The following is a 24661-nucleotide window of genomic DNA, read 5'->3' as shown; positions in this document are numbered from 1 at the left end:
AGCGCCTGCTTGGAAAGCTCAAAATATTTCAGCCTCGCCCACTTGCATGGAACGTGCACATGTCCCTCACATGTCCCCCTCTTAAGATCGTCCGAGACTCTCTGAGGAACAAGAATTAGAGGTAATGTCAGTGTATCCTAAATCCTAATGATAAAATGGCATGGATCTGAGAAGTGGGACATGCCATGAATTCAATATAAATGAAACAGTTCTGTGGAAGATTGAAGAAAAAATGGAAGTATGTTTCCAAAAGAAGGGAGTTCGGGTAGTGGCTGATTATTTGCTTATAGTGGTACATCGATTGACTATCGAAAAGCTTTCAGCTTTTGTTTCCCAAATGCAATGATCCCAAAAAAAGGACCAGCTTTTTGATGAAAAGGTTGAAATTAATTAACCAATACAGCTCTTGATCGACTCAGAAGTGGGAAAAATCTACTTATCTAGAGACCAAGAGGAACATTGATAAGAACTAAGAAGCCTCCTACAAAAGAGAACCAACTAGCTTGCCTGGTCAAAGTTTACTATTTGGAATTATAACCTTTGCATGCAATTAGCTAAGCAATCTTTGAGTTAATACCCATAGTTTGGTAATTCATGGTCTTGTGAGCCTCACATGTGACATTCATAATCAAATAGTTTTGGCAGTAACAGAGGGGGGCTGGTTCTTGGGCAGAGAATCTGTTTACCATATTGGCAATTCTCTGCATGTCTTTACCAAACAATTTTGGTGCGAGCTTCCAAACTTGCTTCACCTTGACGTTTGAAAATTGAACAAGTGTAAAGGGGAAAGAGCAGTTGAGTATAGCATTTGTGGGGATACAGTAATCTTTCTTGTAGATAATGCATTCCTTATAAGGTACAGAACAAATTGATTTTTTCAGGGGCAGGGCACTTATGCCATCATGTTTCCAACTTCATATTTAAAAGGAAAAAAAAAAATGATCTGGCTGGCATTCACGTTCGGATTCAGGCTCAAGTTTTCTTTCTTACTTGCCTCCTTACTCCTTAGCCACCATCTAGTGCTTGTCCTAACTCCTAACATGGATTGCTTGATTCTCAGACAAACTGAGAAACGATGAGAGACACGCATGATTGAGCAAATGAGCAAGTTGGGAGAGCACTCAAGTGTCAGGATTTTGGCCTAAAATCAAAAGGCTGCAGACAGTGCTGATTGAACGGTTTATGCATTATTTATATAAAGAGTAGATTAACTAACCAAGATTTCCTTTTTTGCATCTGAGTTGGGCAGCTGCCCTTGCAGAAACAGATGTAATGATGCTTAGCTTAACCACATGGGCATTCAAGCTTATCTTCTTACCCAGCATCAATGGAAGTCCAAACGTCATGGATATGAATTGCATTGCGTGTCAGAACAAAGCTTGAAGAGGCATATTATTTTATTCCAAAATCAAGTAGTAATTAGCCAAAGAGACAGATAATCATATTATAGGAGGACAGCAGACAAAACTTTAGCAGGAAAGCTTAAAGATGAACACTAAACTAAGTATGTTTGCTTTTCTCTTCCTGGGGTTTGGTGTGGGTGGTCCTGAAAATCGGATAATAGTAGTCCAGATCAAGCTGTCTCAAGATTTTCTTTGCCATCCAAAGATAGGAAGAGTGGCCCTCAATAAATTCAGATGCATCAACCTGCAAATCCAATGATAATTCATTGTCTTTTAACATCAGTGCAATGGAAATTGAAAAGGAATTGAAAAAATAGAAAAGAAAAAAGTCTGAGCACCTACATTTTCAATCCCGTGAAGATCAACAGGTTGAATTCCAGCCAATCCCTTGGAAAGTATGCTGCAGATAGGAGACTGGAATTAGTAATAGAAACAAAAAAGAGGAAGATACAAACAAGATCATGATCATCCATGGAAGAAAATCCTAGTTTTTCATTTACGCCACTTTGAGGAGTCAAAGTATTGACTATTTCATGTGAGTTACCCAACACTTGCTAAACATTTTCTTCTTGCATAATTATGGATAAGCAAAACAAGAATTTTTTTTCCATAGGTCAATGGTGTAAGATTTTTCCTAAGATTCATCCATTCTAAGACATGATAATTAAGTATAGACTCGTCACTTGCCTGGCACGAAATATTATTCCAAGTGTCCAATCATTTGTACTGTAAACATTGACAAATCTTCCTGCCACCATCTGCAAACCAGGATCAGATCTTATTTGTGGTATCTATGAAAGAAGAAAAGTTGAAAGAACAAAATTAGTGCCAGAAAGCAATCAGAAATACCTTTCTGGCATCTTCCCAATTTTCATCGTGTATTGAGATTGGTGCTCCAAGAAGCACAACCCTTTCAACAAGTCCAGCTGCAGAAATATGGATGAAGAGAAATATTATCAAATAGTCAATTCGACCTACTAATAAAAATGATAAAAAGATGGTGATTGGTGATCTTGCCATTATCTCCTCCTGTTTCAGCCAGACACTGGAGACATTTAAAGATTACTCGGGCACCCAAGGCAAAACCAACAAGTGTCACTGGTCTGAAAAAAGTATACATAAACCAAGGCAAAAACTCAACTACTGTTATGGGGCAAAAAGATCAGATTTTACATGATCATACATGTGACTACCTGTTCCCCTGCAATCCCTTTAGCAACACTTCAGCTAGTAGCTTTCCAGCTTTATCAGTTCTGAGGCAATATATACCAAAGGTCAGGAATTGGCAACTATGATGCAAAGACTCCAAGAATGCTTAAGGGAAAAACTGCAGAGAAGTCAGTGGCGTTGTTTGAAGACTAAGGGAAGAAGATGTTGGGCAGTCAAAATGTTGTTGAACAAAAGTGCAGCGTGCATGCATTATATACATCTAATCAAATGTAGAACTTCTACCATCACCCATCTCAATTACACTAAGTTATCCATTCCAAAAAAGTAAAAGATAACCTGTCCGCTGCAACCGCCCATACATTGTCTATAAGATTAGATGCGGTAACCAAAGCTACTGGCACAGCTAGTGCTGCTACAAGTGTACTTAATACAGTCAGCATGGCTCCTGCTTGCATCACGTCTAAAGCAATTCCTGCAAAAGGGGGCTTGTTTTCAAACAAAATACCTAGCCAGCTAGCAAAGATGGCTTACGAAGGTTAAAATAATACTTGAAGTAAGCCACTTCTGTACTGAAATGTTCAGTGCAATCAGCTTCTCGGACTCCCACTTTAGCGCATACCTAAGAATTTGATACATTAATAAGATTAATATACCATCAAGCCAGAAAGAAAAATAAAATATAGAAAGGCCAAACACCAAATAAGTTGTTGGTTTTAAATTACAAAGAAAATAAAAACAGGAAGAACATTGAACATTGAAAAGACAAGGGAAATTAAGCACAAGTTCAGAAAGAAAAAAGTAGAAAGAGTAATACAAAAATAGAGGTTCTATCCCTCAAGGAAGATGGTTAATAAGTTTCTGACCTCTCCAAGTTATCACTATCATCTTCCCAAGGTCTTAAAAAATCCTCTTCCTCAAAGACAATTCCAGAAACCAAGATTCCAACTGCTAGCCACTGAAAAATGCAGTTACAAAAAATCAGTAAGTAAATTCATGAATTGAGCCAAACATGATAAAGAACCAACATTTAATAAGTCATAAAGTAGCCTATTCTAAGCAACCAAAAATGTAAAGAGCTAAATAAATGAATAAAAACTCACGCCCTGGTCATGATTCTTCCCAATTTGTTTGAATTCAAATTCATCAAGGTCTCCAGTTCTTTTAGCCATTTTACTTCCTGCAAGACCGGCTCCAGCCGCTGGGATACGTAGAGAGTAAGTTAGTGATGAAAGTATCCACCAAACACATTACTTCGGTTACAAAGAAAAAAGTACTGAAAAAAATGCAAGTTGGTTAACATCATAACTAAATCTGCACTCTAGGCAGTAAATTGGTTATATTTTACAGCATTCGATTGTTAAATTCTCTATTGTTTTAGCCCTTAAAAGTTATTATACGGAAAAATGAGTGTTGGTTGATAGTTTTGAGCTGTTTACTCTGCTCGTGGTGTAAGTGTGAACCAAAGCTTTCTATGATATGTAAGCTTGTTTTATTGACAAATCAGTCAGGACACTGACAACGTTTTGTTTTACACTCGTACTTCTAATGGTGTCTACTGTTGAAGGGTTAGTCAAATCTAATAATTAGACCTTAGCAAGAAATGACGGACCTTATCATGTCATTGAGTATTATGAAACTGTTACTAGTGTTACCATTTATCCAAAAATAAAAAAGAAAAATGAATAACACCCAAAGTCCTGCATTGTGCAGCTCAGTTATAAACACAAGTACTACAAGTTCTCATGAAAAAGCATCAAACATAAACAAAAAATCATATTCAACTCCCCATTGATCAATACCTCCAAATGTTGCGGCAACAGTAACTGAACCAGCAACTGACCCTGTAGCACTAGCTGCTGCAGCAAACCCACCTCCAACTGCAGGAACAATGCTGCCTAATGTAGGAGCCAGGGCACCTAATCCTTGTGCAATTGCTGGGGCAGCTAGGCCTGTTATGAAATTGGTCAACGGTGACTTTGCTTATACAATTAAAAAAGGGGGAAAAAACTTGAGAAAGAAATATCTGCTATGTACAAACTGATGGATTCCATACCACCAGTAACGGCCAACAAAGTTCCTCCAGTTAAAGCAGCTGCACCGATCATGCCTTCCCGTTTCCAATCAGCTATCGTTTTCTTTTCAACTTCCCCTGCATCTTCCTTTATCAATGGAACCATGAGAGAGCAAGCAACCATTATCTCTGTGGCTTCCTACAATATTAAAAGCTTCTTATGGATAGACAGAAGGTTCAAATGTAGCAAACACATTATCACTAGCAGGAGTTGGTTGTTTAAAACCAAATGCCATTCACAACTGATACTTAAAACTCACAAAGGGCTCTACGGAATAATGAGTAGTTTAAGCATACTAACCATTTTTACCCATTTGACATTCAGCCAAGTAGCTAGCAAACGCAGAGCCACACGGTGGCGAGCATCATAGCCCTTTGTTTGAGATGATCTTTTTGATCCATTGTCACTGGCTTCAGCTACACAAGCTGAAAGAAGCTCATAAAGAACCGTTACTTTCCTCTCCTCAGTAAGCAATTCTCCCTCTTCCATTGGTTTCTCAGAAACTCTACTTCCTAATCCATCAACCTCTTCTTCTTCATCGGATACATTGGAAGTAGCCCTTTGAATTCTTCCATTAGGATCCGTATCTTCACCAGTTAACTCTGTCTTGTGAAAGCCGTATCTCTCGCGGCACTTAATTTCATAGTCACGACTCCTATCAATATCCTCAGAAACAACGAGAGAGCTTTCTATACTAAGCATTGTAGCATCGACAGCCTTAAGTAAAGCAAGTTCCTTTTCTCGTCTTTCTTCGGAAGCTTCCTCTGAGAGTAATGTCAAGAACTGTGACAAAATCAATATCACGCTCAAAAATAAACTTGTTTCATAATTCCAAGATTTAGATATGAATTAATAAGGGACATACTGATCCGACGTGATGCCTCGCCTGTGTTGATACTCCGGCGGTTTCTTTGAGCCCATCCCAAGCTTGATCTTCCACTCCCATCAACCTAAACATCCGTAAAAAAAGAAATTGTTTGAAAAGAAAAAATCCGAGCCTACTGATTTGAAAAATAAACTTTTTAAATCAAAACTTTTCAGTAATAAACCTGAAGACAGGCAAAAGTAAACCGGAATTCTCATGGATCCAGAGCTGGGGATTATCAGAGACCGAAAGGGTTTTATGGGTGCTTGCGCCTTCACCAATCGGCTCGTCTTTCATTGAAACGAGAGCATTCGTAGGCCGTTTTTGGTGAACCTGAGAATGGTGAAGAGCAAGAGCGAACAAAGCCGAGGCTGCGTACTTCTGCGTCGGTGACAGAATCGATGTTTCCATTGCTAACCAATATCGTTGATCTCACTACCCTAAGCCTAGGCCATTACAGATTTTGCAATTCGAAGGGGTCAGAGTCGGGAAAAGATTTTCGTGTTGAGTTTTTGTTTATCATTGGAAATTTGAACATGAAGACGACGCTAATTGCCTTACTAGACTTTTTCAAAATACGCACCAGGTTTCGCGGGGGAAATGAAACGGCTACCGCACGTGATGTCACGTGATTAATAGACTCCAGCATGGACTGAGCCCAAATTAGTTGTGGACTTGAGGAGGCCCATTGGGCTTTTATATATTGCTTTGGTTTACATTCCATTTTGGATTTTAATATAAGAAAAAAATTTAACAAAAGCCATAGTCAAAGATGTAATTTCATTCCCTTTCCATATGCTTTGTCATTTTCTTTTTAATTTTTAAAAAATTTAAATTAAAAAATGTGATTTTAATATATTTTATATTGTAATTTAATTTTTTTATCAATATAACTATTCAATACTTTTTAAAATATTTTTTTTTAAAAAAACTATGACCCTGGACACTTGGGGGATAAGAACTGTCAGAAGCTAAAACCAGTGGAAAGAAGACAAATTGAGGTCTGAGCATTCACATTTTCAAGTCTAAAAACGTTTTCGCAGACAAAAACAAGACATTCAGAACCAAATAACCACTCTTTTGGAAGATTTAAAATGACCCAAGGCCACAGTTCAAACTCCTGTAAACTTAAAGACTGTTAAAAAACTCAGGCTCTCCGTGTAGTACAAGCTCCTATCCTTGAAAAAACAGTAATCCTAACTTATGTTTCAGTATCGACGGTATCCACGGTCGGCCAGCCTGCCGGATGGGCACTCGTATGCCATGTGTCCCCTGCCACCACAATTGTGGCAGATGATAGGGGCACCCCTGCATTCCCTGCTGATATGTCCCACTTGATTGCAGTTCCGGCAGACCACATCACGATAACCATTGTTCCGGCTGCCACCACCCCTATCAGAAAGAATATGGCCCTTTGGGCATTGCCGAGCGACATGGCCAGATATGTTGCACAAGTTGCAAACAGGATCACTGTGACAATCACGAGCTATATGACCCGTTTTCCGGCAGTTCTTGCATGCTTTATCATTTGTGCAGTCAGCAGCTATATGCCCTGGCCTAAAGCAGTTGTTGCAGAGTCTCATGTCTCCGGATTGCATTTGGGGATTGGGGCAGTCTCTGGCACGGTGTCCAGTCTTGCCACATGAGTGGCAGATGCCCTCATTGGGACAGTGGCTGGCCACATGCCCTGGCTCTCGACAATTCCAACATTGTGCCTGTGTAGTGCACTCGGATGCAATGTGCCTGAAAAGCAATTGTTAGGAAGAAAACAGGCACAAAAAAAGGAAGCAATTAGTTAGTAATACAACAAAAATTTTCATTACCCAGGAAGACCACAGTTATTGCAAACAGAAACATTAACGCATTCTCTTGCAAAATGACCAGGCCGCTTGCAGTTGTTGCACAGATTGCCTTGGCTGGAGATAAATTTAAAGACACAAAAAGGCATTTATTAGAAAATTAATAAAAAAATTAATGTTAATCCAAATGTACACAGTGAGTATACTGGTAATGTATAAAAGAATGTTGTGGTCTAACAGACACTAACACATCGGAACCAAAATATCATCTCAGATTTAAAATTTATAAACTCTTCACATAGCCAATGAAAGAGAAAACTAAACTCTGGTTGTCCTATCAGTATCCCTTTCTTCATATTTCTTCTTGTAGAACAAATAATCTTAAGCAACCATAATTACCACCTAGAGTCTTAGCAATAACGCAGTGTGCCATTAGAATCATATGAGAATGCTTCATTTATAGTCTGCTGACTTTCATCCTACTCAAAATGAGCACACTAGGTGTATGCCCCATGCAATCAGGCCCCAAGTTATTCATACAGAGCACCTAAGTATTTGTGGCAGCTAATTATTAGAATTTTGCTCTACAACTACCAACAATAAGTTAGTAACTGAAGATATTTGGCTTCAATCTCTCTAGGATGATGAGAAACTTAGGAGTTATTTTCAGGTGCAAAAGCAAGGTGTAAAGACAGAATTAACTCAAGGAGGAAGCTTGTCTGCTGCTTGTGCAAGGAGACATTAAATGATAATTTCAAAGTGTGAAAAGGGCAAATTGTTAGAATTGAAATGTATAAATTCTATTACAACACTATCGTTTCAGCATTACAGCCAAAAGTGCACAACTTCTTACAGATTGTCTATCTCTATAATTTATTTATGTAGGGATCCAGCCCTAAAGTTAAGGCCTAAGAAAACTTAAAGATATGCTTCCTATTGCCCGCATATAAGAATCCCTTCCCGTTAAATATTACTTTTGTTTTTCAGTCTTCCCTTCCCTTTCTGTTAAAACAAAATACTGGGAAAATGAAAATCACTAGAGAACCAAATAACCTGAAGCCATGACGTGACTCCCTCCTAAACGGAGCATCTCGGTGTGAAAATCGGTGAGATCGAATCCTGCGATCTCGTGGGCTCCTGCTTCTACTTCGACTCAGGCCTCTGCTCCTGCTACTGCTTCTGCTGTGAGAACTCATGTTCAAACCTTCTAATAGACACACCAACCAGCACAAATCTACTAATTAACACCCCACCACCAACAAAGCTGCACTTCCCCTGTCAACATTAATCACACACCCAAAGATTATCTCCATTGGTCCATCTTATACTTCTACCTTAACCTTCAAACAGAAACGCGTCGTTCCATGCACTACATTCAAATACTTGCCCAAGAACCACCTATTAAAGTTAATTGACCATAACCCATACCAAGTAAAACTTAAAATGAGATTTCTTCAACATCCTCCGAGGTGATAAAATATTACCCTGTATTTACTTTCAAAAGCCACATTTTACAAAATATTACAAACAAAACTCCAAAGACACACAAATTATCCCACAAAGAAAGCAAACCTCTTCCATCAATCAGAAGCATCCCTTAGTATACACAATTTATTAAAATCTTTTTACCAAGAAATCTGAATCGAATTTCATCTTCACGTTAGCTGGTTCCCCAATTTACTGTCTTCCTTTACAAGTTGGAAAGATATGGACTAGAAGAGAAAGTATAGAATGCTGTCTAGTTTTAAAAGAGAAGGAAAATATCGGCAGAAACCTGAAACTGCCTTCATGTGTTTCTTTTGTATTTTAGTACAAACATTTATTTCAAATGTAAGTTCTAGCAATCAAGATTACATACTACAATAGGAGCCATCCACTCTAACAGCAGAAGTTCTCCAATTTACAGTATACTCATGGATATGCGATGGCAGGCACCTGGCCTTCCCTAAATTATAAACTGCTTGCCATAAGAGGATGACTAGCATCTGATCCAAATTCATGCAAACGCTTTTGGATGAAACACAGAATCACCTACCATATGTTTCAATTAACTTCCTTAATCTCAAAATCCTTTAAAAAAAGGAAGGATAATAAGATACTTCCAAAGAGTTAGGTGTCATGGACTGGCAGAGCCAAGGGGATGGCAGATGGTGACGGCTGTCACCCCTCAATTTTAATATTCTTTATTATTATATGCATAAAACTTAATATATATATATATATAAGATGATTACCCTACTAATTACACTTTAACTACCCCCTCATGCAAAATCTTGAATTCGTCCTTATGACATCTACTCTTTCATCACAACTATAGTCAACCTAGCACACTTTCAATACATCAATGAATTGGCAAATTATTAAAGAAAGGAACAAAAGTTAATGCCAAACTGATATAGCAACTTGATCAGCCCACAAAATCCACACTTATGAACTATGGAAACCATGTTAAATAAATTTTGAAACTCGAACGACTACAAGACAACACTGAAAAACCTTAGCACAAATGAACAAATCTGTTTCCCGTTCAAAATCCTTCCTTTGTAGCATTAAACATTCCTTGCAGCCCTATAGACTAAACATCAATGTTTCAACAACGAAAGAAAATCCACTAACGAACTAAAAAGAAATTAAAAAAAATATATTGCAGGAGATGGATCTAATCCAGAATAACGATGCCATGGAAGGGATCAGAAGCCAATTACCAGAACAACACAAAGGAAACGAAGGATTAAGTGCTTTCAAACTTACAGTCGTCGACGGAGCTTTGAAGCAGATGCGATTCCCGTGCGAACCCCGAGATATCCTTTTCTCCGATGGAGAGGGGGTGCTTGCTTGAGTTTGCAGATTAGTATCTCTGATAGGCTAAAATTAAAGAGATCGAGGCTTGTCCTAATCTTTTGAACATTGGACACGTGGCACCCAGGTAAAGATGTTACTGTTTAATGTTTTCGGTTGCCCGCCCACGGTTATTGCTACGTCCGATATCAGACCCACTTAGGACGGCGATCCCCCGCTAATTTCTTTCATTTTTTTTTTATTTTTTGCATTTAATGCTTCGGATTAAGTGATTAATTAGCCAATTAAACAGGTTTAATGCCTTTAACTAAGATAAAGTAGCTGCTCCTATCCGTAAAGTTACATATATAATATTTATAAAGTTATATGCTGATTTTGACTTTGTTTCATAAAATCTTTGTAATTAAAAACTTTGTACATGATTCTTTATCTTATTCGAAATTTATTATTAAAAAAAAAAGATCATTTGCATAATAATCATAGAAAGGTTTAAGATTATTTAAAAGAATTACGATTACGATGAAGCAAACGCCAGCGGATTTCTGGAAGAGAGTTGGCAGCAGTACTGTTGTTCAATGGAATCGGCCTGCATGGTTAGGTCGACGACGTCGTCTTCGGGCGGGCAAATGGGTAATCAGTCCGGAAATGATTTTGGAAGAGAAGTGGCGACTGTCTTTTGCATGGGGAACGGGGGAAGCACGCCCTCCGCCGTCTCCTGGTCTCGGGGTGGGATTCCAAACACCGTAATCCTCTTCGATGATGACTTTCTGACGATGATCCTGCTGCAGGTAGCTAATTTCCCTAATTTCCTTATCACCTGATCCCTGGTGCTTCTTGCTCTCAACCGGGTGGAAGAGAAGATCAGATGCTGGTGATGATGATGATAACGGCGACGACGGTGACGATGATTCTGTTGCTATCATGGGCATCAATGTCATTATAACCATCCCCGTCACACCAAAAATGTGCATGACTGACCTCTCACTCAAGCTTGACATGCTTATCTTGTGCTTTAGAGTTCGTACTACTTGACCTATATACCTTAAAACCTTTAAACTGCAGGTTGTAGCGACGGTACAGTTCGGGAATCTGACTCGCTAGACAGAACGAGTAGTCGTCATTAATATTTTTTGTATTTAATTACAATTAATCACATAATTAAATTCATCTTACGTAACACGCAGAAAGCATATTAACAACCTATAACGTGCGTACGGGAACTGTCTTAGACTACTACGAGATGTTTACACCTGTCAAAATAGAGTTTAATTTGTCTAATTAATGTCGGTCCGACTGTACCATGTAGCAGTGCTTGAATTAAACTGAACATCCTAGCTCATGACCAACAGATGACATGACAGGTCATGGTTTTTGCATGTACTTGATTTGAAGCTAACTCTTTTTAGATCGAAAGTGTTGTGACGAAATGAAAGGGTCGTGGTTTAATCTATGTACTATGTTTTGCCTCAAGGATGAAAAGTAGTGAATTCGAGGCCGTATGTTTAATTGACGATAGAGCCATTAAAACGAAGGTACCCGTGCTTGTCTTCACCGTTGCCCAATACATAGGAATAATTTGTTATACGTATATTTTTTTTGTTGAAAGAAAAGAAATTAGAATACATAATTTTTAGATATAAAGTTATATATCAACCGATGAATCAAATATTTAAATATAATTTATTATATATACTTATATACAATTTCATCTTATGTCTTATATTAAATAATCAAACTATGTTGATGCATACAGAATGAAGTAATGCTAATTTCAGTTACTTGTAATTGCTATGATACCTATGTGTAGGGTCGTAAATTCAATTAATTTCAAATTTTTTAAAATCAAATTAATCAAATTTTATTTTTATCAATTTTTAAATAATTTTTAATTAGTAACATTTTACAAGGAAAAAATAAAATTACTCATCTCCACATTTTAATCAAGATAAATTCAACTTATAAAGATTTTATTTTTAAAAATATTGAAATATTTAATATTTAAAAGCATACTCTTAATAATGGGTTTATTCTATCAATTCAATTATAGATTTTGAATATGTAAAAACCAATCCGATAAATAAAAAAAATCAATGTTATTAATTGATTTAAGATGAAAATCAAAATAATCGAATCAAATTAATCACATTCAGCAGATTCGATCCATAAAGTATTTCAATTTCAACTCTGCGTAAGAAATGGCCCAGATCAAGGTTCTATTTCTTTATGGGCCTACTACAATCGAATCGATGGGGGTACGCTACCGCTAGCCTTTCGAAGTCTTAAAAAGGTGAAAAATTCCGTTGCCGGGACTTGAACCCGGGTCTCTCGGGTGAGAGCCGAGTATCCTAACCAACTAGACTACAACGGATTTGGCAAGAGCACCCTGTTGTATAATATTTTCTGTAATAGGCAGGTTTCAGTCCTAAAAAATAAAACACTGATGGCTTGGGGATTGCGCTGCTGAAGTCAATCATGCCCTGTTATATATATATGTCACAAGTTTCCCGCTGTTGAGATCCTGATGGAAAAAGCTGGAATCAAGTGTTTAGTTGTTGGAATTTTGAGTTTGGATGCGGAGAAAAAGAAATTACTTTAAACGATAAAAGTTAATGGTTGGTTTGACCCTTGGATTCAATCATAGAGAGTGACATTTGTAAGCCTTTAGTCCTTCATGCAGTTCTAAATATTATTCCTGTAATAGTACAATTATTCAACAAACATACAAACAGACAATGACTACGCTAGGAAACCAGCTTGGTTTCTTTTGATAATTCCCCATCCTGCTAATTTTCGCCAGGAAAAAGTGTCATCCACAATGATTTAGTGAATCATTCCAGAATATTTAATGAAAATATTCTAGATACTACATAGTTGTAAACATCGTTTTGTTTCTTCTTTTTAGTGTCAAACCGCCATCATTTAATAGGAAGGGAAAAATCCGACCTTGACTCCCAATACTTTGCACTCTGAATTGGTCAACTGTATTACCTGTTCTCCTTCAAGTCCCAGCTAATGATGGTACCTACCACTTTCCCCACCTATCCTTATGATGAAGACGACCAAGGCAAAGAAACCAATAAGAGATTAAGAGATGGAATTATTAATAGATTTGAAAGATTTTTGAAGGATAAAAAACTACCTGCAATTACCAACAGATTATGGCCCAGAGTATCAGAATAATGAAAGCTGATGTCACAGTTAGAATTCTTATACTCTGAAGTTATTGTTGTTCCCTCCCACCTTACAGTTAAAAAGGGCGGAATGATGATTTTATGGTAAGTCAATCTCCTCTTTATGACTATTAACTATTAAGCATACAATGGCAACGCCGGTTTAAGATTGCACCAGATTCGGATTACACCACTAGCTTTTATTTATTGCTTGAACTATGCTTAAGACTCAAAAAACACCAGAAGTAGAATCAACTCTTTCTACCTGACTACATTTATTGCGGCCTGGCCTTTCAACAACTCTAGGAAAGCATCATTTCTCTTTCTTAAAGATAAAGCTTTGTAATTGTCTTCAATTGCCGGGCCTGCAATCACCGGCCAACAACAGTAAATGCTCAACATGTGTTTGCCTTATGCAATAACAAGAGTCAAGTAGGCAAAACTATATATCTCAATTCACAACCTGCGAACATGTATTGGTGAAGCAATAAAAGATCCATCAATTGAATATCAAACTACTCAAGCAGAATGTCTGAGCAGAATTAATGCCCTGCACCCCAAAAGCATAACATTTGTTTCTCCATTTAACACCTCCAAACAAATTTAACACTACCAAAAAGAAAGGAGCAGAAGATGATACAGTGAATATACACCATCTAGGGTATTTTCTTTTTTCCCAAAAACGGAAGAGGAAAAATGTCTCTACAACAACTGTTATGAAACAAGGATACTAGAGCCATCACCTGAAAACGGTTTATTTTTACAAGGGCATGTTGCCCACTGAACACATTGATGAGCTATATATTGCACAATGCACACAGGATGACTAAAATAACACAATGGAATGGTACAAGATTAGCAAAAAGACTTTAAACCAACTAGCTACAGATCTTTGTGGGATTGCAAATTAAAGCACATGCACTTGTCTTTCATCGCTTCAGCCTCACTTCCATACTCTTTGAATTTATACTCATCCTGTTTATAGTTAGTGGGCACCTTTCCCTCACTGTAGCATTGGTTACATAGACTAAAATGAGACTTCACTTCCTTAAAGCGAGAACCAATAATTGGGTAACGGCAAACAGAGCAAACTTGGCGTCCATGACGATTCCTATCTCCGGTTTCTAACTTCATCAGAGTGGACATGATACCAAAGCCCCAATCAGGATCGTCAAACATGACAAGAAATTCATTGAAAGACACCATCGAGGAATCTGTTTCTCCATGAATTTCCAGTATTTCACTTATTCCATGAGAAGGAACATATATAGCCCTCAACAATTTGATGTACTGAATAGCATCCACCTTTCTAATCTGAGAACCACCTTCATTTACCGGCCGCCATAAAAGTGCATCAAAGGCAATCTGTTTTCGCTTATCCGGAGGTCCACTACAAATGGGGGCAAGAACAGCATAAAACATGCCCAAGTCCACCCTGCCTGATCCTGTTTCATCCAAGACAGAGAGGATTTTCTCATTTATGGCTTTGACAGCTCCTTGGAACGTTTCAGGTTTTAGAAAATTAAGTAGTCTGCGTAGAATTTCTTCCAAATTAGGTTTGCGAATAGATTTCTGAGGACCGCCACCACCGGAGTAGGAGACTGGTACATCAGTGTCACTCATTTCCTTCTTCAGAAGATCCACTTCACAGCGGCTCAATCTAGTAATTCTTTGGAAGGCCCTAATTTCAAGAGCACTTCCTAAATCCTGCCTCAATGTAGTCTTCTCACCCACCGTCTTGAATTTTGATGGCTCCACTATTACAAAAGCCCCTTCCCCGTTGGCACCACCGTTAGTCTTCACCTTCTTCTTTTGTAGCTGCTTCAGATGGTAAATGGCATCATGTAATTCAACCCTATTTGTCATTTTCAAAGCTTCCTTCAAAGCTTTCTTAGCTTCCTCAGTTTCTCCAGCCCCCAACAAGGACACAGCCTTATTGAGCTGTGCCCGCCAATGATTCGGCCACACAGCTAAAACCCTAGTGTACATCTCAGACGCTCTCTGAAACCTACCCAAGTCCATATAAAGCCCACCTAGATTGTATAAAGCATCAACATGACCAGGTTTCAAATCAATCGCTTTCTGGAAAACCTCAATTGCCCTCTCATCCTCACCCATTGCATGCAAAGCTGATGCTAAATCACAATGTGCATCAGCATAATCTGGTTTCATAAAAATAGCTTCTTCTAAAGCCTTGACAGCTGCCCTATACTCCCCTACCCCAAAAAGAGCACTACCCAAAAGTTTCAAAGCTCTAAAATGAGTAGGACAAAGAATAGCAGCTTCTCTATAATACTCACAAGCACTTAAAACCATACCTTCTCCTTCAAGAGCAATCCCAAGATTGACATAAATTTGAGGAAGCAAGTAACCCCATTGATGTCCACCTGCCTCAGCTGATTCCAAAGCCAACAAAAACTCTTCTTTAGCTTCTTTATACTTCCCTAACACATACAAACAATTCCCAGCTCTAAAATGTGGCCTCACATCCATAGGCTGCAGTTCGCAAGACCTTTTGAAACTAATCAAAGCTTCTTTGAACAACTGATGTTCATATAAAACCCTCCCAATTGCCATGTGGCCATCAAATGCTTCTTCTCTCGACCTTGCTCCATCAGCTCTACTCCTTAAAGCTCCCAATTCTTTAACAAAAACAGCATAATCATGCCCAGATTCTTCCCAATACACCCTTTTCTCTGAAAGCTCCGCAGACGGTCCTAATTCCCTTGACCACCCAGCATCCGAATACGCATCAAAATTATCGTTTTTGAATTTCCCGTCTTTCGCTTGCTTTGCTTTCAATCTCTTCACCAAAATCTCCAAATCGTCAACGAGCTTCCACGTGTCATCGAAAACTATCCCGTGATGCGGCGACACGGCCCACGCTGCCGTCCGCTGCTTCTTCTGCGACTCCATTACTCTCTCATCCACAATCGACGACGAAGAAGCTTCGGAAACAATCGACGCGCCTTTGTTTTCGTCGAAGTTGAGCTCGAGACCCAGCGCGTCGAAGTCACGGTCCACGTCACCGGCTCCGTCGTCGTAAGTTCTCAACAAACCTTCGTAAGTTAACCCCTTTTCACCGTCAATGAACTCCCCGTAGGTCCGGAACACTTCGTCGAGAATGGCGTTGATTTGTTCGTCGCTAAATTTGACTCTCGGGTTCACTGCGACGACCAACGCTGCCATTTCGTCTCTGTTAAGACCCCCATCCCGGTTCGCGTCGAATTGCTGGAAAATTCTCTTCACCTTCTCTGATCTACTCCCTCTTGTCGCCATTGTCTCTAAAATTTTTCTCCTCTTCTCCCTTTTCTTCTTTGAGCTAGGGTTTGAAACTTGGAAATGGAAATGGAAAAACACCAAAGCTTGTAAATTGGGAAATGAGGGACCAAGACAACAAAAAAATAAAAAAAAGGAGAAAGATGGGATTTTTTCCCCTTTATGAAAAAGAGGTTGGCTATAAATTAGAACAGTTTGAACAGGAAATAACAATTCATTAGGGTTTTTAATTTTTTTTATTCAATTTTGGGGGTTTCGGGATGTTCTTTTGGTTTCATTGGATCTGGAGCAGCCAAAGGGAAAGGAGAGAACAGGAAGAGAAGGAGAGAGATAGAGAGAGATATGGAGTTCCCTTTTTTTTCTTATTTTTTATTCATTTTCAATTTATTTTTCTGGCTCTGATGATGAGGGTGTGGGGGCTATGAAGCCCCACAAAAAGCAAACCCTTTTTTTTTTTTTTTTGTGGGAGATGAAATTTGGAAGGGAAGGCAATGGGGAGTGTGTGTAGTCTGGTCGGTTGGCAGTTGGCTAATAGGCTTATTTTGAGGCGAAAAGTGGAGCAGCTGCCAGCTGGCTGCGTGGCTGCAATTATCGTTCCCCTTTGCTGTTTTTCTAACGAGTGGAAATTGCCAAAACGACATCCGTTGTAATGAAACCGCTCACCAAGTTTTCAACATAAAACAAAAACAAACCAAGGTGGTAAAGAAAAAACAATTATAAGGAAACAAAACAGAGCAAGACAGAAATGGGGATTCACCCCAGGACCAACTAATAAATATGTTTATAATTTGTTTATAAAAATATAAACGTTTTTGTAATCAAATTTGATAGCAAAATTATTAATAGTTTGAGTTTGGGTAATGAGTATAATCGTACCTAGTACTTGAATTTTGATTATAAATAATAATTTGAAATATTAAATTTTAATTTTACATATTATTTTTTTATTAATTAATTACTTACAATAAATGTAATATTTATTAAAATTTATTAAATATTTTAAATATAGTTTTAAATTTCAATTTATTCTTTTGTGAATTAATTTTTAATTTATTATACATAAAAATTTAAAAAATGAATCGAGTGGGCTAAAAATTGAATTGATTTGATTCACTCCATTAAAAAAAAAAAAAACTAAAATTTTGTCATTTTTATCTTTTATATATTACAATATTAAAATTTATAAATTTAATTTATAATTGTTAAATATATAAGTAATTTAAATATAAATAAACTAATACAAACCATAATAAATAAAAAAACTGATTATACCTTCATAAATCCTAACATTTAACATTAACGTCTTCAACATTAACATTTAAATATAATATATACACATAAATATAATATAATTTTAAGACCTTTTTATTATTTTTTCAATAAAAATTTTAAAATAAAAAACTAATCGAATAAATTGTAACATCGAGTGAACCAATCAAATCAGACCATTTTATCAAAATTTTGTCCGGTTTGATCCGGTGATTAGTTTGATCTATTTTTACTCATTCTTAGCAAATTAAGCCTTTTTGCTTTAAGGATTGACCCACCATCCAAGCCCAATTCCTTGTCCCATGATGTACAGTTTGTGGATTTGGGAAATATAGGTCAATTGGACGGGCTTGGGCAAGAAAATTATAACACTTCCGTTCAAAAATGGATTCGGGAAATGTTCCCGAAATCCGTTTTCAAGCCCACATGAGAATTATATGAGGCGTCAAAAGCTAAGAGCTCAAGTAGTGGACACGTGTACTTGGACAGCTGGGAAGGGATAGCGACAAGCGCTAAAACTTGGCAAAGTGAAGGTCAAAACCGGTAAGGCCACATCGGATTTTAGTTAGCGGTAGCGGTTATATTTGAAAGGTCGGTACGATTCCAAGTCAGGAAGAGAAACGGAGGGAGAGGGAGGCAAAGCGAAGAACAACGGCATTGCGTTTGCTGTTTACTGCCATTTTCTTCTTCTACTCTCTTTCTCCAGAAACGCATTGTAAGAGTTAGAAACTTTTAGTTAAGTTTGTTGTATTTTTCTTTTTTCACGGAATTTGATGATTGTTTTTGAGCTGTTTTTCCAACGTTTTTGGATCCGTTTGATTGAACAAATTAAGATCATTTCATTCCATTTTGCGTTGATTGATTGCATATAGAAGTTGAAGCGTTTCCATTGAGATTTCTCTCACTCTTTTTTTTTTTTTTTTCTATTTTGTTGCTTGAATTGAAGCTCGAAGGTGAGAGGATTGTTTAATTTGCATTTGAGAAAGAAAAGTTTGACGTTCAAATTTTTTGGATTTTTTCTCTCATTTTATCGTTAGCATAGATGTTAATTCTTACATTTTGATTTGAAATTTTCTCGTGGTTTTATGTTTTTTTTTTCTAGGACAGTATTGTGAAGCGTAAAGAATACAGAGACAGAAAAAGGCTTCGAAGCGGAAGAAACGGCATGATTTCAGTGAAATCGTGTTGGTTCCAAAGCTTCGTGGTAGCACATTTGGTAAAACGTTGCCCGTGAAGGATTTCTTGGGCAGGTTTAGACAATTGAGACCATTACCTTACGTAAGCTTTCCAGGAGAGGAAAGAAAACGAAGGAAAATTTGGTGATCTGTTTGTGAGTTTAAAGATAGATATGGGGACAATGAGTGAGGAGGTGGAAGTTCAGGAACAGGGGTTAAGTGGACACGAAGAGAAAATTTTTGTTTCGGTTAGATTAAGGCCTTTGAAAGAGAAAGACAGAGCGAGGCACAGTGTATCTGATTGGGAATGCATTAACAATGACACCATTGTTTTCAAGAATAGCTTGCCCGAACGCTCCATGTTCCCTGCCGCCTATACATTTGGTAAGGATATGCTTGTCTCTAAAAAAATCATTTCGTTGCCTTACTATTTTCCAATATGATATTATCTTCTAATCATTGTCTTATCGTTAATTTTTGTTGTGAATAGACAGAGTATTTGGTTGTGACACCCATACAAGGCAAGTGTACGGGGAAGGAGCTAAACAGATTGCACTTTCAGTGCTCAGCGGTATCAATTGTAAGTAGTCATTGTCTCAATGTTTCTGTTTCCTGATATTTATAGCTGTATAATCAAGCAAAACTTTTCACTGATTGAGGATTTTTTGTTTCTTTTTTCAGCAACCATATTTGCATATGGGCAAACAAGCAGTGGAAAGACATATACAATGAGTGGAATCACTGAATATGCAGTAGCAGATATATATGACTACATAGAGATGGTAATTATAGATTTATGATCACCTTTTCTATCTTTTGGTTTTATAGTTGGAGTCTATCTACTCTTGTTTCTTGGGAATGTAGAATGGAAATGACATTTTGTTTTCATCAATATCTCAGCATGAAGAGAGAGAATTTTTGGTGAAATTCTCTGCCATGGAGATATATAATGAAGCTGTCAGAGACCTCCTTAGCTCTGACAGTACCCCACTCAGACTCCTAGATGATCCAGAGGTAAAAATTTCCCCCATTTATGCTTTCTATTCTGAATATTAATATATTTGAATGAGCATAAACGTTTTTATAACTTGTTTTCACTTCAATAGAGGGGAACTGTTGTGGAGAAACTTACTGAGGAGACTCCCAGAGACAGGGACCATCTTCAGGAGCTCCTTTCAATCTGTGAAGGTAAGGTGTTATCGAAAACACTCATGGCACTCTATCCAATTTCTTTTTACTTTTCATTTTTCAATAGATGGCATTATATATTCATTTTCGTTTCGCATTTCTGCAGCTCAAAGGCAGATAGGAGAGACCTCTTTAAATGAAACTAGCTCCAGATCACATCAGATTTTGCGGCTGGTAGGAATGCCCCACTTGAGTAAACTTTTGTTTTTTTTATCAGAGTTGTGCCTGGTCTTACTGTTGTGATCAATGATGTAATCTTGCAGACTGTTGAAAGCTCTGCTCGTGATTATGCTGGAGCTGAAAATTCAAGCATGCTTGCAGCTTCTGTGGTATAATACAGTTGACTTCTTCGTAAACAATCCAGTTATCTTGTTTCAGATGGGAATTGATGAAATAACAGAGAACTTTGTTCAGATTTGAACTGGTAACTTAAGCGTTAACATTGAACATTTGACTTGCCTTTCTTGTACAGAATTTTGTTGATTTAGCAGGAAGCGAGCGTGCTTCTCAGACCTTATCTGCTGGTGCAAGATTGAAAGAGGGCTGCCACATAAATAGGAGTTTGCTAACCCTTGGAACCGTGATTCGCAAATTAAGGTTGATCAATTTTTTTTTATATATTTTTCTATAACAAATATTGAAGGGCATATGTGTGTTTTTAACTCTTGACAAATATAGCATATATTATTTCTGTCCAATTTACTGGCACGACATTTTGCAGCAAGGGAAGAAATGCACATGTTCCTTACAGAGACTCTAAGCTGACACGCATACTCCAGAATTCCTTAGGAGGCAATGCGAGAACAGCCATCATTTGCACTATGAATCCTGCACGCAGTCATGTTGAGCAATCGAGAAACACTCTCTTGTTTGCAAGCTGTGCTAAAGAGGTGACAACAAATGCACACGTCAATTTAGTTATGTCAGACAAAGCATTGGTAAAGCAATTACAAAGAGAGTTGGCTAGACTCGAGAATGAAATGAAGACCTTAGGATCAGCTTCAAACAAACGTGATACTGCTATAATGCTGAGAGAGAAAGAGCTGCTCATCGGGCAGGTGATTCCCATACATGTAACCATAACATCTTTGCATCTCAGAAAAGTTACAAGTATATCTTGAGGGTACAAGGTCTGCTTTTTTTTTTTTTTTTGGTTGTCACCACATTTATTATTTGGGATTCTGAAAGGAGCTTAGGAAACTTGTCATCAATATGTTACTTCAATATTGAGTCGTGAAAGCCAGGTTTAGAGTGTTCATATTTCTTTAGAACGGAAACAAGAAAGTAAAGAAAGTAGAAATTAGGAAAACTAGATAACGAGTGGTTGGAAGTTGGACATGCCCTGACTTAAACTATTCACTTGTATTAACCTGGCTTTTTTACTGTTGAGAATGTACAGATGGCCAAAGAGATAGAAGAATTGACTCGGCAACGTGATCTTGCTCAATCTCGAGTTGAGAATTTGCTACTGTCAGTAAGAGAAGTTCAAATGTTAAAGCAAGGTGGATATTCATCACCAAAATTATCAGAAGTGGCCAAAGTTCCGTATATGGTTGATTACAACAAACATAGGAATGCTGGTGTAACTAGTGTGCCGAGCTCCTACAACCAATATCTAGGGCTTCCTGAGAACTCCGAAGAGTATTTTCTGCTTGATGGCAGCACTCCGAAGTTTGTTGGGCCTGATCCGTGCAAAGGTTGGGAGGAGATTGCTCATAGAACGAATGAACAATTTGATGATAACTGCAAGGAAGTTCGATGCATTGAAATCGAAGACGCGAGCATTAAGATGAATGAAAAAGCAGAAGTTTCCTCTTTGAGTCTGGACAATAATGAAGGAAAATTAGCCATGGAAGACGCAATAGTCAAGGAAACTGAAACTGATGAGTTGTCAATTGACCCTGAGGAACAGGAAAGAAAATCAGCCATGACAGAGACCGTTCTCAAGGAAATAGAAGCTGATGGTTTATCAATTGCTCCTGAGGAAAAGGTTGGAAAAGTACCCAAGACAGAGGTCATTCCCAAGAAAACAGGAGATGGGGAATTCCTGACTGTTCCTGAGGATATTGAAGGAAAATTAACCATGATGGAGTCAAGTATGGATAAATTGGAAGCTGATGGCTTCTCCACTGACCCGGAGGAAAATCAAGGAAAATTAGACATAGCTAGAGCCGTGAACGAAAATTTATTACCAATCGCACAAAAGGAAAATTTGCAATCAACTCCTCTGTATAGAGATGAAACTTACAAGGCTTTGAAACAAAAAATTGAGGAATTGCAAAGGACCGTTAAATTTCTTGTCAGAATTCATCATCTAGAGCAGTCGCCTTGTTTCTCAGACGCATCTAGCTCTAGTACCTCGAGCATGACCAGAAGCAGAAGCTGCAGGGCGGTTCTCGCAACTGTGCCATCTTCACCTTGCTTTGAGAAGGCACAACAGAATGAAAGCACATCCCGTTCCACTGGGTTTGACAAGGACTTCTTTGAAAGACCAAGAGGCCTAGACCAAAAGCTTTCTGGACTTAACTATGACAACAGAAATGGAACTATGTCCAGAAAAAATTCTCAAACTTCTCTTAGCAGTGCTTCTGGGGATGCACAAAGTCTGAAAGATTCAGATGTTGAAGACAATTGTAGTGTAATTGATTTTCTTCCACGACCAGAGAAGTCATTTAGCAATGATTTTGTGAGAAGAAGAACTGCCTCCTCCCCTGATTTTGTTGCAGGTGGTATTGAAACGAAACTACAGTCAGAAAAGCAAATTGGTAACAATACGGTGAGAAGATGAACCTCCCTTACGCTTTTCATTTTACTAAATTCTCATGAAATCAATCTTTTACAGGTTAGCTGTTATAGTTTCTTTGGTTACATTATAATCTTCTTTTTCATATCACTTAGGTCCTCACGATTCTGTTCTTTCAAAATGAACACAAATTGCCTAGAAATAAAAGATTCTGATAACTACCTTTCTGCTTTGATAGATAGTATTCCCAAGGTTCAAGCTGTCCTCTCCACCACAGGTTTGGACTAGAGTGAATAGAGATTGTTAGTAGGCATTGCCAAAAATACTCTTGTTCTTGTCTTGCACCGAACCCATGCATACAAAAGTTATAAAGGTTGCACATGTGCATAGCCAGATTTCCTTCATGCAACTCTAGGAACAGCTGTATGATCCTATGATGATACTTCCCGAGTACCCAAAAAAAAGACCTATTATGATTGATTTTGGCATGTTTATTTGGCTACTAACCTAGATCCTTTACCATGGAATTGTTATATATGGTAGGCTCAGGAAACCACAGATAAGACTGATAATTCCGGGGGAAAAATGGAGGATGCCATGCAACTGCCCTCTAGTTGGGCCTCAGAATTTGAAAAGCAGCAGAGAAAGATTATTCAACTTTGGGATGCATGCAGTGTACCATTAATCCACAGAACATATTTCATCCTGCTTTTCAAAGGTGATCCTTCCGATTCTGTGTATATGGAGGTAGAGCTACGAAGGTTGTCTTTTATAAAGAACTCAATGTCATCCGGAACAAATGCTCGGACAAATACTCCTCTTGACACAACGTCTTCAAGGTAAAATAAAGATTCCCTCTTAATGAGTTGAACAGTACACATGCACATTCACACATCACGCGTCTGCACTTCAATGGAATTACTGAACATTTTGGATCTGATTGAATACAAACGAACTGGCTTTACACAATTCCCTTTTAATGCCATGCAAATCTTGATAGTAATAGTATTCTTCTGTGGTCGCAGTGTGAAGGATTTGATTCGTGAGAGGGGAATGCTGAGCAAGCAAATACAGAAGAAGTTCTCAGGAAAGCAGAGGGAAGAACTCTTCAAGAAGTGGGGTATTGGGTTGGACACAAAGCAGAGGAGTTTACAGCTGGCACGCCGTGTTTGGACAGACACCAATGACATGGGCCATGTCAAGGAGAGTGCTGCCTTAGTGGCTAAGTTGTTCGGGTTTGTCGAACCTAGCCGAGCTCCCAAGGAGATAGTTGGACTCAGCATCCTGCCCCGATCCATAACACGAAGATCCTACAGCTGGAAGCACGGCATTCCTCCCCTGTTATAGGGTTGTTGAAGTTTTAGAGAATTATCTAGGTTGGATCTATTTGCAGGGTTGGAATCTTCCCATTTTAACCTCCTGAACGTAAATCCGAAGGTGTGTGAAGTTAACCAGACTTTAGTAGCAGATTCGATTTGATTTCTTTCTTTGCTCATTGTATTTGAGGTACCAAAGATTTAATAATGGAATGATGGAATTTTTCCATAAACTTAAGGTGAACGACTTCTCTCATGATTCAAAAATGAAATGCTCTGTTTCTGTCAAATAATAACACTAAAAAATAACTATGGCAAAAAGCAGAGTTTGGCATTCACATGGGAGCTTTGCTATGCTTACATCATCTATGATTTGAAGACAGATCCTTCAGTAATTTTCCAGCCTGACATGG

General features: G+C 38.0%; 4 protein-coding genes and 1 non-coding gene across 6 annotated transcripts; 1 reads left to right on the top strand and 4 right to left on the bottom strand.

Moving 5' to 3' along the window:
- Positions 1-1120: 1120 nt before the first annotated feature.
- LOC110417017 (transmembrane and coiled-coil domain-containing protein STS1-like) lies at positions 1121-5933 on the bottom strand. The gene is made up of 15 exons (XM_021429178.2): positions 5695-5933; positions 5511-5595; positions 4946-5428; positions 4627-4783; positions 4373-4522; positions 3674-3771; positions 3437-3528; positions 3122-3192; positions 2910-3045; positions 2597-2656; positions 2421-2506; positions 2253-2329; positions 2091-2161; positions 1746-1803; positions 1121-1647 (listed from the first exon to the last, which is right to left on the bottom strand). Exons 1-15 carry the CDS (start codon positions 5919-5921, stop codon positions 1501-1503), a joined length of 1998 nt encoding a protein of 665 aa, XP_021284853.1. The 5' UTR covers positions 5922-5933; the 3' UTR covers positions 1121-1500.
- Positions 5934-6497: 564 nt separating this feature from the next.
- Positions 6498-11121, bottom strand: LOC110417223 (zinc knuckle (CCHC-type) family protein). Its single transcript, XM_021429461.2, has 4 exons — positions 10061-11121; positions 8363-8584; positions 7334-7426; positions 6498-7253 (listed from the first exon to the last, which is right to left on the bottom strand). The coding sequence occupies exons 2-4, from the start codon at positions 8503-8505 to the stop codon at positions 6719-6721; spliced, it is 771 nt and encodes a 256-aa protein (XP_021285136.1). The 5' UTR covers positions 8506-8584; positions 10061-11121; the 3' UTR covers positions 6498-6718.
- Positions 11122-12403: 1282 nt separating this feature from the next.
- Positions 12404-12476, bottom strand: TRNAE-CUC (transfer RNA glutamic acid (anticodon CUC)). The gene has a single exon. It is a non-coding gene; the product is annotated as a tRNA-Glu (tRNA).
- Positions 12477-13915: 1439 nt separating this feature from the next.
- Positions 13916-17055, bottom strand: LOC110416979 (putative TPR repeat-containing protein At1g05150). The gene has a single exon (XM_021429136.1). The coding sequence runs from the start codon at positions 16555-16557 to the stop codon at positions 14161-14163; it is 2397 nt and encodes a 798-aa protein (XP_021284811.1). The 5' UTR covers positions 16558-17055; the 3' UTR covers positions 13916-14160.
- A 1392-nt stretch (positions 17056-18447) lies between these two features.
- Positions 18448-24655, top strand: LOC110417038 (kinesin-like protein KIN-7F). Of its 2 annotated transcripts, none has more exons than XM_021429216.1 (13): positions 18448-18541; positions 18934-19385; positions 19492-19581; positions 19683-19783; positions 19902-20015; positions 20108-20189; positions 20296-20363; positions 20453-20518; positions 20662-20786; positions 20911-21247; positions 21589-22965; positions 23476-23771; positions 23958-24655. In XM_021429216.1, exons 2-13 carry the CDS (start codon positions 19175-19177, stop codon positions 24277-24279), a joined length of 3189 nt encoding a protein of 1062 aa, XP_021284891.1. In that variant the 5' UTR covers positions 18448-18541; positions 18934-19174; the 3' UTR covers positions 24280-24655. The 2 variants fall into 2 exon arrangements, with proteins under 2 accessions (XP_021284891.1, XP_021284890.1); XM_021429215.1 differs by having other exon boundaries at positions 18929-19385.
- The last annotated feature ends 6 nt before the right edge of the window (positions 24656-24661 follow it).

This window comes from Theobroma umbraticum, unplaced genomic scaffold (genome assembly GCF_002168275.2).
Source record: "Theobroma umbraticum cultivar Fairchild unplaced genomic scaffold, ASM216827v3 scaffold_51.0, whole genome shotgun sequence".
Taxonomy (NCBI): Eukaryota; Viridiplantae; Streptophyta; class Magnoliopsida; order Malvales; family Malvaceae; genus Theobroma; species Theobroma umbraticum.
The sequence above is the reverse complement of the archived record's forward strand: the minus strand, read 5'-3'. Positions and strand labels throughout refer to the sequence as shown.

Coding starts and splice junctions, on each gene's coding strand:
- LOC110417017 (XM_021429178.2), bottom strand. CDS start 5,921: ATGGAAACATCGATTCTGTCACCGACGCAGAAGTACGCAGCCTCGGCT. Junction 1,804..2,090: donor GGAATAATATTTCGTGCCAG/GCAAGTGACGAG, acceptor TCCTATCTGCAG/CATACTTTCCAAGGGATTGG. Junction 1,648..1,745: donor ATCTTCACGGGATTGAAAAT/GTAGGTGCTCAG, acceptor TTGGATTTGCAG/GTTGATGCATCTGAATTTAT.
- LOC110417223 (XM_021429461.2), bottom strand. CDS start 8,505: ATGAGTTCTCACAGCAGAAGCAGTAGCAGGAGCAGAGGCCTGAGTCGA. Junction 7,427..8,362: donor GAGTCACGTCATGGCTTCAG/GTTATTTGGTTC, acceptor ATTTATCTCCAG/CCAAGGCAATCTGTGCAACA. Junction 7,254..7,333: donor AATAACTGTGGTCTTCCTGG/GTAATGAAAATT, acceptor ATTGCTTTTCAG/GCACATTGCATCCGAGTGCA.
- LOC110416979 (XM_021429136.1), bottom strand. CDS start 16,557: ATGGCGACAAGAGGGAGTAGATCAGAGAAGGTGAAGAGAATTTTCCAG.
- LOC110417038 (XM_021429216.1), top strand. CDS start 19,175: ATGGGGACAATGAGTGAGGAGGTGGAAGTTCAGGAACAGGGGTTAAGT. Junction 21,248..21,588: donor AAGAGCTGCTCATCGGGCAG/GTGATTCCCATA, acceptor GAGAATGTACAG/ATGGCCAAAGAGATAGAAGA. Junction 22,966..23,475: donor AGCAAATTGGTAACAATACG/GTGAGAAGATGA, acceptor TATATATGGTAG/GCTCAGGAAACCACAGATAA.